At 43.5% G+C, this 13,355-nt stretch overlaps 1 protein-coding gene across 2 annotated transcripts; it reads left to right on the plus strand.

Moving 5' to 3' along the window:
• Positions 1-4,413: 4,413 nt before the first annotated feature.
• Positions 4,414-13,250, plus strand: LOC110524491. 2 transcript variants are annotated; one of them, XM_021604197.2, is made up of 5 exons: positions 4,414-4,647; positions 5,547-5,747; positions 9,479-9,699; positions 9,813-9,945; positions 12,054-13,250. In XM_021604197.2, exons 2-5 carry the CDS (start codon positions 5,680-5,682, stop codon positions 12,580-12,582), a joined length of 951 nt encoding a protein of 316 aa, XP_021459872.2. In that variant the 5' UTR covers positions 4,414-4,647; positions 5,547-5,679; the 3' UTR covers positions 12,583-13,250. The 2 variants fall into 2 exon arrangements, with proteins under 2 accessions (XP_021459872.2, XP_021459874.2); XM_021604199.2 differs by lacking the exon at positions 5,547-5,747.
• Positions 13,251-13,355: the final 105 nt, after the last annotated feature.

The raw sequence follows: 13,355 nt of genomic DNA on the forward strand, positions 1-13,355 counted from the left end.
TCGCAAAGTTCAAGGGGGCCGAATACTTTCGCAAGGCACTGTATTTGGCACTATATGTATATTACCCATTTTTTCTCCCCAATTTCGTGGTGTCCAATTGGTAGTAGTTACAGTCTTGTCTCATTGCTGCAACTCCCGTACGGACTCGGGTGAGGCAAAGATCGAGAGCCATGCGTCCTCCGAAACACAACCCAATCAAGTCGCACTGCTTCTTGACACAATGCACATCCATCCCGGAAACCAGCCGCACCAATGTGTCGGAGGAAACACCGTACACCTGGCGACCTGGTCAGCATGCACTGTGCCCGGCCCGCCACAGGAGTCGCTAGTGTGCGATGAGACAAGGATATCCCTTCCGGGCCAAACCCTTCCTCACCCGGAAAACACTGGGCCAATTGTGCACCACCCCATGGGCCTCCCGGTCGAGCCTGGCTCGAACCCAGTGGCCTTAGACCACTGCCTCAGACCACTGTGTCACCCGGGAGGCCCAGCTATGGTTTTTTTAAAGGCAGTAAATGAGGCTGAATGAACTGTTTCGCTGCTAGACAAGGCTCCACTGATAACCAGGTGTAGCAGTAGTAAGATGTTGGGACTGCTGTTGGGCCAGCTTTACAGTATGTGCTGTAGGCCCAAACAGTTTGTGAGCACCGTTTGTCACCGTTATAGTGCAATTAATGTATTGTTTAGTGTTGTGTTGTGTAGTGCAATTAATGTATTGTTTAGTGTTGTGTTGTGTAGTGCAATTAATGTATTGTTTAGTGTTGTGTTGTGTTGTGTAGTGCAATTAATGTATTGTTTAGTATTGTGTTGTGTAGTGCAATTAATGTATTGTTTAGTGTTGTGTGGTGTAGTGTAATTAGTGTATTGTTTAGTGTTGTGTTGTGTAGTGCAATTAATGTATTGTTTCGTGGCTTTGCTGGCATGCATCCCACTTCTTTCTTTTTTTTTTGCCCCACCAAGGTTTCCATGTTAAAATCGCCACTGCTTATTACTAATCTCATTATCATAATTCATACTAATGACTGCATATAATGCACCACCCCAGTCTACTACCGTTATTGTTGCTCACGTTCTTAAGTTTTGTTTTTGTGTCTTTTACTTTCGTTTTTTACAGCAGCTTCAAACAGCTGAAAATACAATATTTTTGGTTATGGAAAATATGTTTCGCAGCGGTTTAGATGGTACAATGATTCTCTACACTATACTATCTTATTTTGTCACATAAACTGAAATTAGGCAAACTATTAGAGCTTTAGCAACCAGGAAATTACAGAGCGATTTAATAATCTCTGTCCTCCTGATCCCTTTTACATATCTCTCTCTCTCTCTCTTTCTCTCTCTCTTTCTCTCTCTCTCTCTCTTGCTCTCTTTCTCTGTCTGAATCACATACAAAGACACACCGATCAGTGGCAGTCAGTGCCGTTTAAGATGGGGGACAACGATTTTTATTTTTATGAGCATGGTATTATTTCTATTACAGCATATTAGATGACTGTCATTCATATTCCATTCCCCCAGATCAATGTAATAGCGATAGCTTTAGGCTACTACATGATACTTACATTTAACCTATACCCATTATAAGGTTGCTACAACTTAGCCTATGAATGAAAGTTTACAAGGTATGCTAGCTAAACAGGTCAAGAGAAATTTGAATAGTCAAGGTGACAGACATGGACACATTCAATACTGCCTTATGCACGCTTGTCTGCATCTAGCTGATCTACGATGCAATCTTTAGTCAAACAGTTGCAAACTTGAGTTTCTATTGGACAAATTCAGGTATGTTTATCCCCATTTCATTCCGTTTGCTTCCATTTAAGAATTTTTTTTCAACAGAATCGGTGGAATGAATACATCTCTGATCACACGCAAACACAGTTCACTTTCATAGCAGACACAATACATATAGCATGATCCCTTTGATTGTTGCATAATTTCTTCTTGCATCTACACGCTCTCCTCCTCGCTCTCCTCCTCTCACCTTTTCCCTTCAGTGCACAACACATCAGCTGTCTGTGACCAGGTGAAAAAACCTTTCCAAGCCAAACCTTCATACCATAACCGCTACACACAGCCTGCATCATTATCACCATATTATAACGTCATAGTCAACATAGCTACTAGAACTAACGCGCTTGTAAACATGCTACAATCATGCAGTACAGTGTACAGTCAGCAAGGATTTTAGCTGTTACACTGGCGGGCCCGGTTGGCAATAAATTAGTAAAACCAAAAGCTTACCTTTACTTGGAAGACATTCAGTGTTGGATAGCCAGCTAGCTAACATATCCCTCTCTGTTTGATCAGGGTGTTTGAGTAGGCTTAACTTGCTCGCTGCATTCGCTAGCTAAGTAAGTGAAAGTGAAAATGAAAAAAAAAAGAATAAAGTTAGCTCTCTCTCTCCCACTCGCTTCTCCTTCATTTCTTAAGAAATTAATTTGTTCAAACTGTTAAACTATTGTCTTTCTCTCTCTCTCGCTTTGAGCCAACTACTCACCACATTTTATGCACTGCAGTGCTCGATTCATTCTCTGATCCTTTGATTGTGTGGACAACATGTCAGTTCCTGATGCAGAACTCTGAGGTTGGAGGATGTCTTCTGAAAGTTGTCATAATTACTGTGTAAGTCTATGGAAGGGGTGAGAACCACAACCCTCCTAGGCTTTGTATTGAAGTCAATGTAATGTACCCAAAGGAGGATGGACGGAAACAAGCTATCCTCCGGCTACACCATAGTGCTACCCTACAGAGCTCTGTTGAGGCTACTGTAGACCTTCATTGTGAAACAGTGTGTTTTAATCAATTAATTGGTGATGTGAATATATTTAGTATAGTTTCACTATTTACATTTTTCTGAAATTAACTGAGGAGGATGATCCTCCACCTCCTCCCCTGAGGAGCCTTCACTGACACACACATACACACATAACAGATAGCCCTGCCTGCGACTCCAAAACCAATGTCACCCTCGGCCTAAGACGTTGGTTTCTCCTGTGGGAGACCAGAGTTCTGATCCCGCCCTTGACACACACACACACACAGCACAGATAACAGGCAGCAGAGTGATGGTGTGTGGTTCAGAGCTGAACAGAGCAGGGTCAGGTACGGTGCTAGAGGCAGCAGCTAAAAACAGCAGTTTTACCGATCGATATGAGATAAAGAAGAGGAGAGATACAAGTCTGTGTTTCATCTTTTCCTCCATATGGGCCTCCCTCGTTCCTCCTCTCCTCCCGAGATGCTTCGCTATCGATTCGACATGAGAGCAGGGTGAGGGAGTTTGTGTGTTTGTGTGTATTTGGTTTTACTATCCTTGTGGACACAGAAGTCCCACAAGTAAAACAAGTACAATTCTGACAAATCTGGACATTTTGCCGGTCCCCACAAGGAAAAGGGCTATTTTAGGTTAGGGGTTATGTTTAGGGTTAGGGTTACAATTAAGGTTATGTTTACAATTAGGGTAAACATTAAGGTTAGGGTTAGGGAAAATAGGATTTAGAATGGGAATCAACTGTTTGGTCCACACAAGGATAGTAAAACAAGTGTGTGTGTGTGTGTGTGTGCATGTGTGTGTGTGCATGTGTGTGTGTGTGTGTGTTTGCGTGTGCGTGTGTGCGTGTGCGTGTGCGTGTGTGTGTGTGTGTAAAACAAATTAAATACTGTGGAACTTGTGTCATTCCAATAATTTTCTCTAAATAACTTACAAAACGGGTTTCCCTTCCTGGACAGTTTGACATCCCATCACTGATCACCCTAATCCATCCATAAACCCCATGGCCTGCCCTGCCTGGGTTAGAATAGAACCACAGCCTCAGCCTATCACCCAGATTACAAGGAAACCCCTCTGCAATCACAGCATCTGTCAAGAGGTCCTGATCCTTATAGCACACTGCTGTTAATACAAGGTTGCTGGTTCAAACCCTATCCTTGCTGATTGATTCCCCTACATTTCTTATAACAGATGCATCTGACCGTGATGACAGGTGATGGTTGGTTGCAGTTTAGCACACAGCCCTAATTGGGGCGGCAGGTAGCCTAGTGGTCAGAGTGTTGGGCCAGAAGCCAAAAGGTTGCTAGATTGAATCCCAAGCTGACAAGGTATAAATCTGTAGTTCTGCCCCTGAACAGGGCATTGAACCCATTGTTCCGAGGGCATCATTGTAAATAAGAATTTGTTCTTAACTGATTTGCCTAGTTAAACAAAGGTTAAACTACCCTTATTTTCCCATGCCAGCATAACGTGATATAGGCCAAGGTCAATGCCTAGCGTTGCACTAGTCTAATAGTGTTTTCAAACCACTATCAAGTATTTTGCATAAATCTCCTAACTCTGTTCCTCTCCCTCTGGTTTCCATGGTGATCTAGAGACTGACACTGGTTAAATAGCTTTGTCCCGAGACCTCGTTACGGATAGTTACATCATGGTTGGTAAAGGGTGCGGGAGAAATCCTCGTTCTCCCCGCAGAAATACTGACATTCTATCGGACATGGTTCTTTCATAAACTAGGTCTATATGTCATAAAACAAAACGCAGTTATTTTTGCAGTAATTCCGGAATATACACTACTATCGTGCATATCATCTGTTATGGATACAGAAACATTGTAATTTTCTTCTGGCACAATCTGCCCTCGAGGAAGTTATCATGTGAGTTTTACAGAGTGAAATCCTCCTTTGTTATTTTCTTTCCTTGTGGTTTTGTAACAAACGTTTTATTTCCAACAGCAACATATGTGAGTATGGTGGAGAGATATTGACAATTTTGCTGTGTGTTACACCTTACATTTTGGATCGCCTGGCTGATGGGTACATTATATACGGTACATTTTGAAGGATCCGCGCAGTGGCGCGCACTTTCTATTTGGGCAATTCCCTCTTGTAGTGTACATTTGATTTATCAAAGCCTACACCATGTATAATTGAAATAATTTCTAAATGGTAACATCGCTTTTTTATGCTTGTGCTTGATGGTGTAATGTAAGAGTTCGTACAGTGATTCTGTGTGATGTGAAAGTTTGAAGTGTAGCCTACTCCTTCCTGTAAGTGCTCTCCAGTTGTATCCTGCTCTAGCTCTCTGGTAGAACCCAGATTGAGGCGTGGGAGTCCAGCATACAATACTACAGAAGCCTGTAGAACCACTTTGTGTGTGTGTGTGTGTGTGTGTGTGTGTGTGTGTGTGCGCGCGCGCGCGTGTGTGTGTGTGTGTGTGTGTGAGTGAGAGAGAGAGAGAGAGAGAGAGGGAGAGAGAGAGAGAGAGAGAGAGAGAGACAGCCATCCATAAGCGAATTGAAAGAATATGAACATCTCCACTGCCTCTCTGCCATAATTATCACCATTTAAAATGCTAATTTCCTCTCTCCTGCAGGTGCCCAGACAGTGTATGAGACTAAATTGCTTGTCATAGCCGGTCACTCAAAGCTAATGACTGCCTCTGCTCTCTCATTACGCCTGTTGATGGTGAATTATGGCCGCTGTTGATACAAAAGGGAATTTATGCCAGGAACTCAACTCTTTCTAAGCAGATTCTCCTCCTCTTCCTTGTGCAGGGTTCATTCCAGCCCACTGGAGCTAATAGAAGCAGAGAGATGGAGATGATTGTGTCCTGCTAGAGCCTTCTTGCTAATGTAGCCTCCCTGTGTGTGAGGGTACTACTCCGTCTACTAAGAGGTTCAGACTTTTATGGCACAGGTGGTAGTGCACTTACCTCACAACCATAGTGTTGCTGGTTCAAGCTCTGAGTGTCAGAGGTGGGTTTTCTGAGATATTTTTTGATTGTTTATTTAACTTTTGTTTATTATCTATTTGACTTTCTTTGGCAATGTAAAAATATTTTTCCCATGCCAATAAAGCCCTTTGAATTGAATTGAATTGAGAGAGAGAGAGAGAGAGAGAGAGAGAGAGAGAGAGAGAGAGAGAGAGAGAGAGAGAGAGAGGGGATGTGTAGATGCTTATAGCCCATGGGTCTGGTTAGCTGCGACAGTGTGTGAGATACCCATGGTGCACTTGGGGAGAGGTAATGCAAAATACAGTGGGTGGACAGTACTGCACACACACACACAAACCCCACAAAAACCCTGAGGAAGTTGACTGCTTTGATGGGAACATCAGTCTCACCATCAGACACTGACCAAAGCAGGCTGTGCTACGTGGGCAGAATAAGCTGGGCTGTAGATACACACACACACACACTTTGATAAAACACAGGCCATGCATAAATCTCTTGCTCCTTCTTTATCTCTGTTCCACACTCACACATCTCTGCTTTCAAACTACAGCACCAAAAACACTATCTGGCGCGCGTGCTCTGTCTCTCTTTCGAGAAAGGGCCACACACACACATACACACACTTCCTGTTGGGGTGAGTCAGACCCCATGGAGAGTAATAATGGGCAATGATTACATTGAGTCAGCAGTCAACATGATCTAACAGCCCAGCATAGCAACACCACAACACAAGAAACATATATATAGAGAGTGGGTGGGGGGAGAAAGAGAGAGAGAGAGTACGAGAAGGGGAGGAGAGGGGGAGAAAGTGAGAGAACAAATACACACGCTCCGTGTTTGGAACTATGTCAGTGATGGTGATATGTCTGTGTGTTTACTTGGGTGTTACATGCAACCATACACAATATAGGAGTGTAAAGCATGTTTTAACATGATCTGACTGTAATTCATAAAAAAGAGAAGGAAAACTGCAGTGAGAAAAGGATTAAAGAGACGAATGACATGAATGAAAGAGACAGATGAAATGAATGACGCTTCCATACAGTGTATAGACTGTATTATAGACTAATTGTATAACTGACGTGTAAGAGTTGATGGAAGTGGCACATACAGTATAGTGTTAATTGGCAGGCCTGATGTTTTGCCCGTCCATAACTTACTACTGAGACCTACAGGAGCCAGGCCCCTAGTCCCTCAGTCCCCCAGGGCCTGACCAGGGATGTTACTGATGCAGCTAATGGTAAACATACAGGAAACACCATCAAGGCAGAAAAAAAAACATTCAATGCAACACCTTAGACCCATTGGACATCAGATCAATCTGGAGGGAATGCTATTTGAGTCCGAAAAGGATGTTCATATGATAGGTAAGATAAAGAAAATCTTGCAGAGAGCATAGAGAGAGGCGGCAGGGTAGCCTAGTGGTTAGAGCGTTGCAAGTTCAAACCCCCGAGCTGACAAGGTACAAATCTGTCGTTCTGCCCCTGAACAGGCAGTTAACCCACTGTTCCTAGGCCGTCATTGAAAATAAGAATTTGTTCTTAACTGACTTGCCTAGTTAAATAAAGGTAAAAAAATAAAAAATATCCAACTGACAATCTCTTAGAAAAAAAATATATGAACTATTGGAACCGCAACTTATAAATAACTGATATTGGCACAAGATGGAGGGAGTGTTGGAACATAACTAATGAAATTACAGTTAACGAAAATGTATGTTTAATCCATTATAAACTAATGTATAGAATTTATTATACAAGAGACAAATTTCAGAAATTCTACAGCACAACGGCAGAGTCATACAGTGCCTTGCGAAAGTATTCGGCCCCCTTGAACTTTGCGACCTTTTGCCACATTTCAGGCTTCAAACATAAAGATATAAAACTGTATTTTTTTGTGAAGAATCAACAACAAGTGGGACACAATCATGAAGTGGAACGACATTTATTGGATATTTCAAACTTTTTTAACAAATCATAAAACTGACAAATTGGGCGTGCAAAATTATTCAGCCCCCTTAAGTTAATACTTTGTAGCGCCACCTTTTGCTGCGATTACAGCTGTAAGTCGCTTGGGGTATGTCTCTATCAGTTTTGCACATCGAGAGACTGACATTTTTTCCCATTCCTCCTTGCAAAACAGCTCGAGCTCAGTGAGGTTGGATGGAGAGCTGACTCCATCAGGTTTTCTTCCAGAATGGTCCTGTATTTGGCTCCATCCATCTTCCCATCAATTTTAACCATCTTCCCTGTCCCTGCTGAAGAAAAGCAGGCCCAAACCATGATGCTGCCACCACCATGTTTGACAGTGGGGATGGTGTGTTCAGCTGTGTTGCTTTTACGCCAAACATAACGTTTTGAATTGTTGACAAAATGTTCAATTTTGGTTTCATCTGACCAGAGCACCTTCTTCCACATGTTTGGTGTGTCTCCCAGGTGGCTTGTGGCAAACTTTAAACTACACTTTTTATGGATATCTTTAAGAAATGGCTTTCTTCTTGCCACTCTTCCATAAAGGGCAGATTTGTGCAATATACGACTGATTGTTGTCCTATGGACAGAGTCTTCCACCTCAGCTGTAGATCTCTGCAGTTCATCCAGAGTGATCATGGGCCTCTTGGCTGCATCTCTGATCAGTCTTCTCCTTGTATGAGCTGAAAGTTTAGAGGGACGGCCAGGTCTTGGTAGATTTGCAGTGGTCTGACACTCCTTCCGTTTCAATATTATCGCTTGCACAGTGCTCCTTGGGATGTTTAAAGCTTGGGAAATCTTTTTGTATCCAAATCCGGCTTTAAACTTCTTCACAACAGTATCTCGGACCTGCCTGGTGTGTTCCTTGTTCTTCATGATGCTCTCTGCACTTTTAACGGACCTCTGAGACTATCACAGTGCAGGTGCATTTATACGGAGACTTGATTACACACAGGTGGATTGTATTTATCATCATTAGTCATTTAGGTCAACATTGGATCATTCAGAGATCCTCACTGAACTTCTGCACTGAAAGTAAAGTAAAGTAAAGGGGCTGAATAATTTTGCACGCCCAATTTTTCAGTTTTTGATTTGTTAAAAAAGTTTGAAATATCCAATAAATGTCGTTCCACTTCATGATTGTGTCCCACTTGTTGTTGATTCTTCACAAAAAAATACAGTTTATATCTTTATGTTTGAAGCCTGAAATGTGGCAAAAGGTCGCAAAGTTCAAGGGGGCCGAATACTTTCGCAAGGCACTGTATCTCAAGTGTAAAACTAACAATGACTCAATAATCCATGCCTTCTGGGAATGTTATAAAGTCTAAAAGTTATGGGCGGAGATAGAACGTTGGCTGTCATAAGTATTACAATGTAAATGTACTTTTAATCTGTCTGTCTGCATATTTCAAGACATGGCATATGAGGGTGCAGTTAGATACCCTATGGGTTGGATAATACTTGTCTTGTCAATCATCTTGAAAAATGTGTACTTTCCTCTGTCATTAACACAATGGAAAGGTCAAACGCTTTTTTATCTAAATGTTGAAGGTGCATGGGTGATGCTGGAGATGTGGGTGTGAGCATGTGGGTCTGGCCAGGTGGGTCTGGGCAAGATATAATGCAAAGAAAAAGTCTTACAAAAAATGTTAACATCGTACAAAATAAATCCTAAACTAACACCTTCAACAGATGTAGGGATGCAGGTTGTCACCCAGGTGATCTGATCTTTCAGTTGTACAGTAGCAGACAGTATCTAACTCTATGTATTTATGTATGTCAGGAGGTGTGAGAGAGCCATGCGTGGTGGTGGTGGTGGTGGTGGTGGTGGTGGTGGCAGGGGGCTGTGGCAGGGCAGCGAGGCCCAAAGGAGAGAGGAGCACAGAGCTCAGGCTCGCCTGCAGGGGGGGTTACAGAGACTGGAGCAGGCCACGAGCTACCACCTCAACACACTCACCACAGAACAACGAAGACTACACAGAGACCTGCTCAACATCAAGACCGGTGAGAGAGATGCTTGTGCGTGTGTGTACCTGTGTGTGTGCATGTGTCTGTGTCTGTGTGTGCGCGCGTGCATGTGTGCGTGTGTGAGCTGACCTGTACCTGTGTGACCCCAGGTAACCCCTGGAGGAGGAGACTTCACCCTCTGGTGTTGCAACCTGTCAACCCTGACTCCTCCCATCTCTCCATGCCCTGCAGGACTACCCTACCCACAATCCCACGGGCCACCAGAGACCCAAAGAAACACAGGTGAGCTCTTCACATCAGAGATAAACCAAACATGTTTAAATCACTGTGGGTTCCTGTCTCAGGCAGACTGTGTCAGCTCAAAGCCACACAGGGCAATTGCTTTACTTCACGAGATGAAACAGCATGAAGTTTTTGCTGTGCAGTTTGCTTATTTCTTTATGATGACAGCCTTACAGCCTACAGCCCTACCCCAGTTTATTACAGAGCTACCACAACACTGTCAACTGTACAGTGAAGCTGGGACTCTTTTTGTTAAAGGGTTAATGTAACATGTTCATAGAAGAATGAAGCTAATCTGTGGAGTGCTAGATTATATAACAGGACCTTCATAGGGCTAATCTAATCCTGGCCCAGATGGTTGAGAGAAGAACTGACAGGCTGTCAGGTTAACCTTGGCATTAGTACTTGTCCTTTCAGTTTCTTTGATAATTTCACTTTAGTTGCTGTGAAAAAGCCAAGTAATAACAAGTATAGAATGTCAGTGTTGACTAATCAAACCCCTGATAATAAATTATCTCTGGAGATGGCCAACCCTTCTTCAGGAGATCTATTTTGTTCTATCCCTGCTCTAACACACCTGATTATTCTAATCAGCTTCTCACCAGGATGTTGATTAGCCAGAGCAAAAGCCTGCACAGTGTTTAACCAGAAGGGGAAGTGCTTTCCAGGTGGAATGTTAGCCAGCCCAGCAGTTGGCCAACTGAAAACATTTTGCAACATTAACATATATTTATTTTTCCAACTCAATGAATGCACCAGAAATATCTATAGAGTTTGAACTTTAAAGAGAAGATCACATGCCATTCATGGGTTGCACAGCAAGATCAGTGAGTGGATGTGCACATTTTTCAAGATTACAGTATATCTCCCTGTTCTTCCATGCAGAAACTGTATCCATGTGTTTGCACTGTTATTGCATATCTACACATGTAAAGTTACTCATGATGTTTGTCATGGGATGGTAGTGTGTGTGTGTGTGTGTGTGTGTGTGTGTGTGTGTGTGTGTGTGTGTGTGTGTGTGTGTGTGTGTGTGTGTGTGTGTGTGTGTGTGTGTGTGTGTGTGTGTGTGTGTGTGTGTGAAGTAACTTCCCTGTATGTGGGAATAGGATATTTCTGTGTGCGTTTGTGGGGAGGATAGGGTGATGGTGTGTCTGCCTGACTGTATGCTTGAGTGTGTGGTTTCCCCCCCGCAGCAGGCTGATTGGTGGATGGGGATTTTAAGCAAGCGGACTGGTTAATTATTCTAATCAAGGGGGCAGATAACGAGACGCTTAAAACCTCACTCTGAGATACACACAAACACACACACAGCTCTCTGTCAATGTGGGTTTGACTATCACCCTCTTGAGAGAGAGAGAGAGAGAGAGAGAGAGAGAGAGAGAGAGAGAGAGAGAGAGAGGGAGAGAGAGAGAGAGAGAGAGAGAGAGAGAGAGAGAGAGAGAGAGAGAGAGAAATTAGTGTGTGTGCGTTTAAGAGACATTCACAATTATAGCTCATATCCCATATCTATGCATATTCTATTGCTTCATACCCCCTTCCCCTCTCTCCTACTGGTAGGCTGCTGGGCTTTCCCCTCTCTTACTGTTAACTAGTGTATGTGGGCGGTTTACAAACACTGTTCTATACTACTCTACATACAGATACTGCTTCTCCAGTGATGTTTGTCTGTTTTTCTCTGTGCTGTGGCTTGGCAGGGATCCATGCTGGCTCTTTTAACAGACTGATTCTAAACTCATTTTCTTTTATGATGTGCATCCCACTGCCAACTTCTAGTGGATTTATAGTCCCCTTCCTGGTTTCATTTTTTTCTTTCTCCCTTCCTCTATCTCTTTCTTTGTTGTTCAATGCAGCATTTTACTGAATCCACAAAGCAGGCCCCTTGTTTGTTTGTGTGTGTGTCTGGGTATGATTGTTTTGTTGTCCAAAAACATTTGTTATAGACAATAAACAGACACTGAGTCACAACATGGTGACACAAGGTGGATACTGATAGTTTGTTGTGTGTGTGTGCGTACGTGTGTATGCATTTGTGTGTTGTCTGACTGATTATCTCTATTTCTCTCTCCCTCTCTCTCTCCCACACTCTGTCTCCCCCCTCATTGTCTCAGGTCAGTGAAAGCTGTGTGTGGGGGAGTGTCTGGTCTGGCTCCACTCCAGGCTCGGGTCCATGACTTCCTCTGCAGCTCTGCAGACCCACAGAGACAGGGGGCAGAGAGCTCAGTGGCGCCACTCTGCCTGCCAGACCTCAAACTGCAGCCTGCAGCAGAATTGACCAGCACTGGGCTGGGAGAGAGAGGGGAAGTGGAAGGGAGGGAGGGGAGAGCTGAGAGAGAGAGAGAATATGTGAGGGGGAGAGAGGGGAGGGCAACGAGAAAGGAGGAAGAGAACGGGAGGACAGACAGAGACAGAGAGAAAGAGGAGTATTATCCTCTCCCTCCTCCCCCCTCCGATGTCCTCGCTGCTGATGGTCGGCCCAGAACGCTCCACCTCCTGCCTGATTTCAACCAATCACTGGCCGAGGCTCGTAAAGCTCGCTACATCCGTTACCGAGGTCGACCCCCCTGCGAGAGGGAGCTGTCAATCACTGAGATATTCGCCAGGGGCAACACAGGTTCCATCCACAGATTAACTCTGTAAGACAGAACAAGTGTGGCTAGTAGTGTGTGACTTTTCTTTTAACCTGGGACCTCCGCGCATTTGCTAGTCCATTAAGCAAAAGCCTTAGTATTTGCTCGGGGAGCTATAGCAAGTCTTCAGGTCTCAGGCAAGGTTACTCATCGTGCGAGCGTGGTTCAGCAAACCACTTCCGTTATATCATGGACACCTCCATAAACATTAGATCCATTCCAACCTAGTATGTTTGGACTACATTGTGTCATACTGAACAGGGCTTTGGTCGCTAATACACTTGTTCTGTGCCAAACTGACAATGCATCTTATTCAGTGTTTCTATTTTATTAGGCAAGTTAGTTAAGAACAAATTATTATTTACAATGACAGCCTATCGGGGAATAGTGGGTTAACTGCCTTGTTCAGGGGCAGAACAACTGATTTTTACCTTGGGGATTCAATCCAGCAACCTTTCGGTTACTGGCCCAACGCTCTAACCACGAGGCTACCTGCCACCCTGTGAATGTATATCTATGAATGTAGCATTTGAGATCTGCTCAATGTGAAACATAATATCTATTGTGTTAAATCATGTACCTGATTGAAATTCTCAATGTATGTAAAGTATAATGTTAAAAACTGTTGGCTCATGAATCATGACTTATCGTAATAAAATAGAGGCCATGAGGTGGTTGCATCAGTGTCTCTGTAGTGTGTGTGTGTGAGGAGAATGCCCCCTGGCGACAGCTATAGATATTGGTTTACATTTATTGCCATTCAATGACCATAAATACTTTAAA

The sequence above is a fragment of the Oncorhynchus mykiss genome, chromosome 5 (assembly GCF_013265735.2).
Source record: "Oncorhynchus mykiss isolate Arlee chromosome 5, USDA_OmykA_1.1, whole genome shotgun sequence".
In the NCBI taxonomy this organism is placed as follows: domain Eukaryota; kingdom Metazoa; phylum Chordata; class Actinopteri; order Salmoniformes; family Salmonidae; genus Oncorhynchus; species Oncorhynchus mykiss.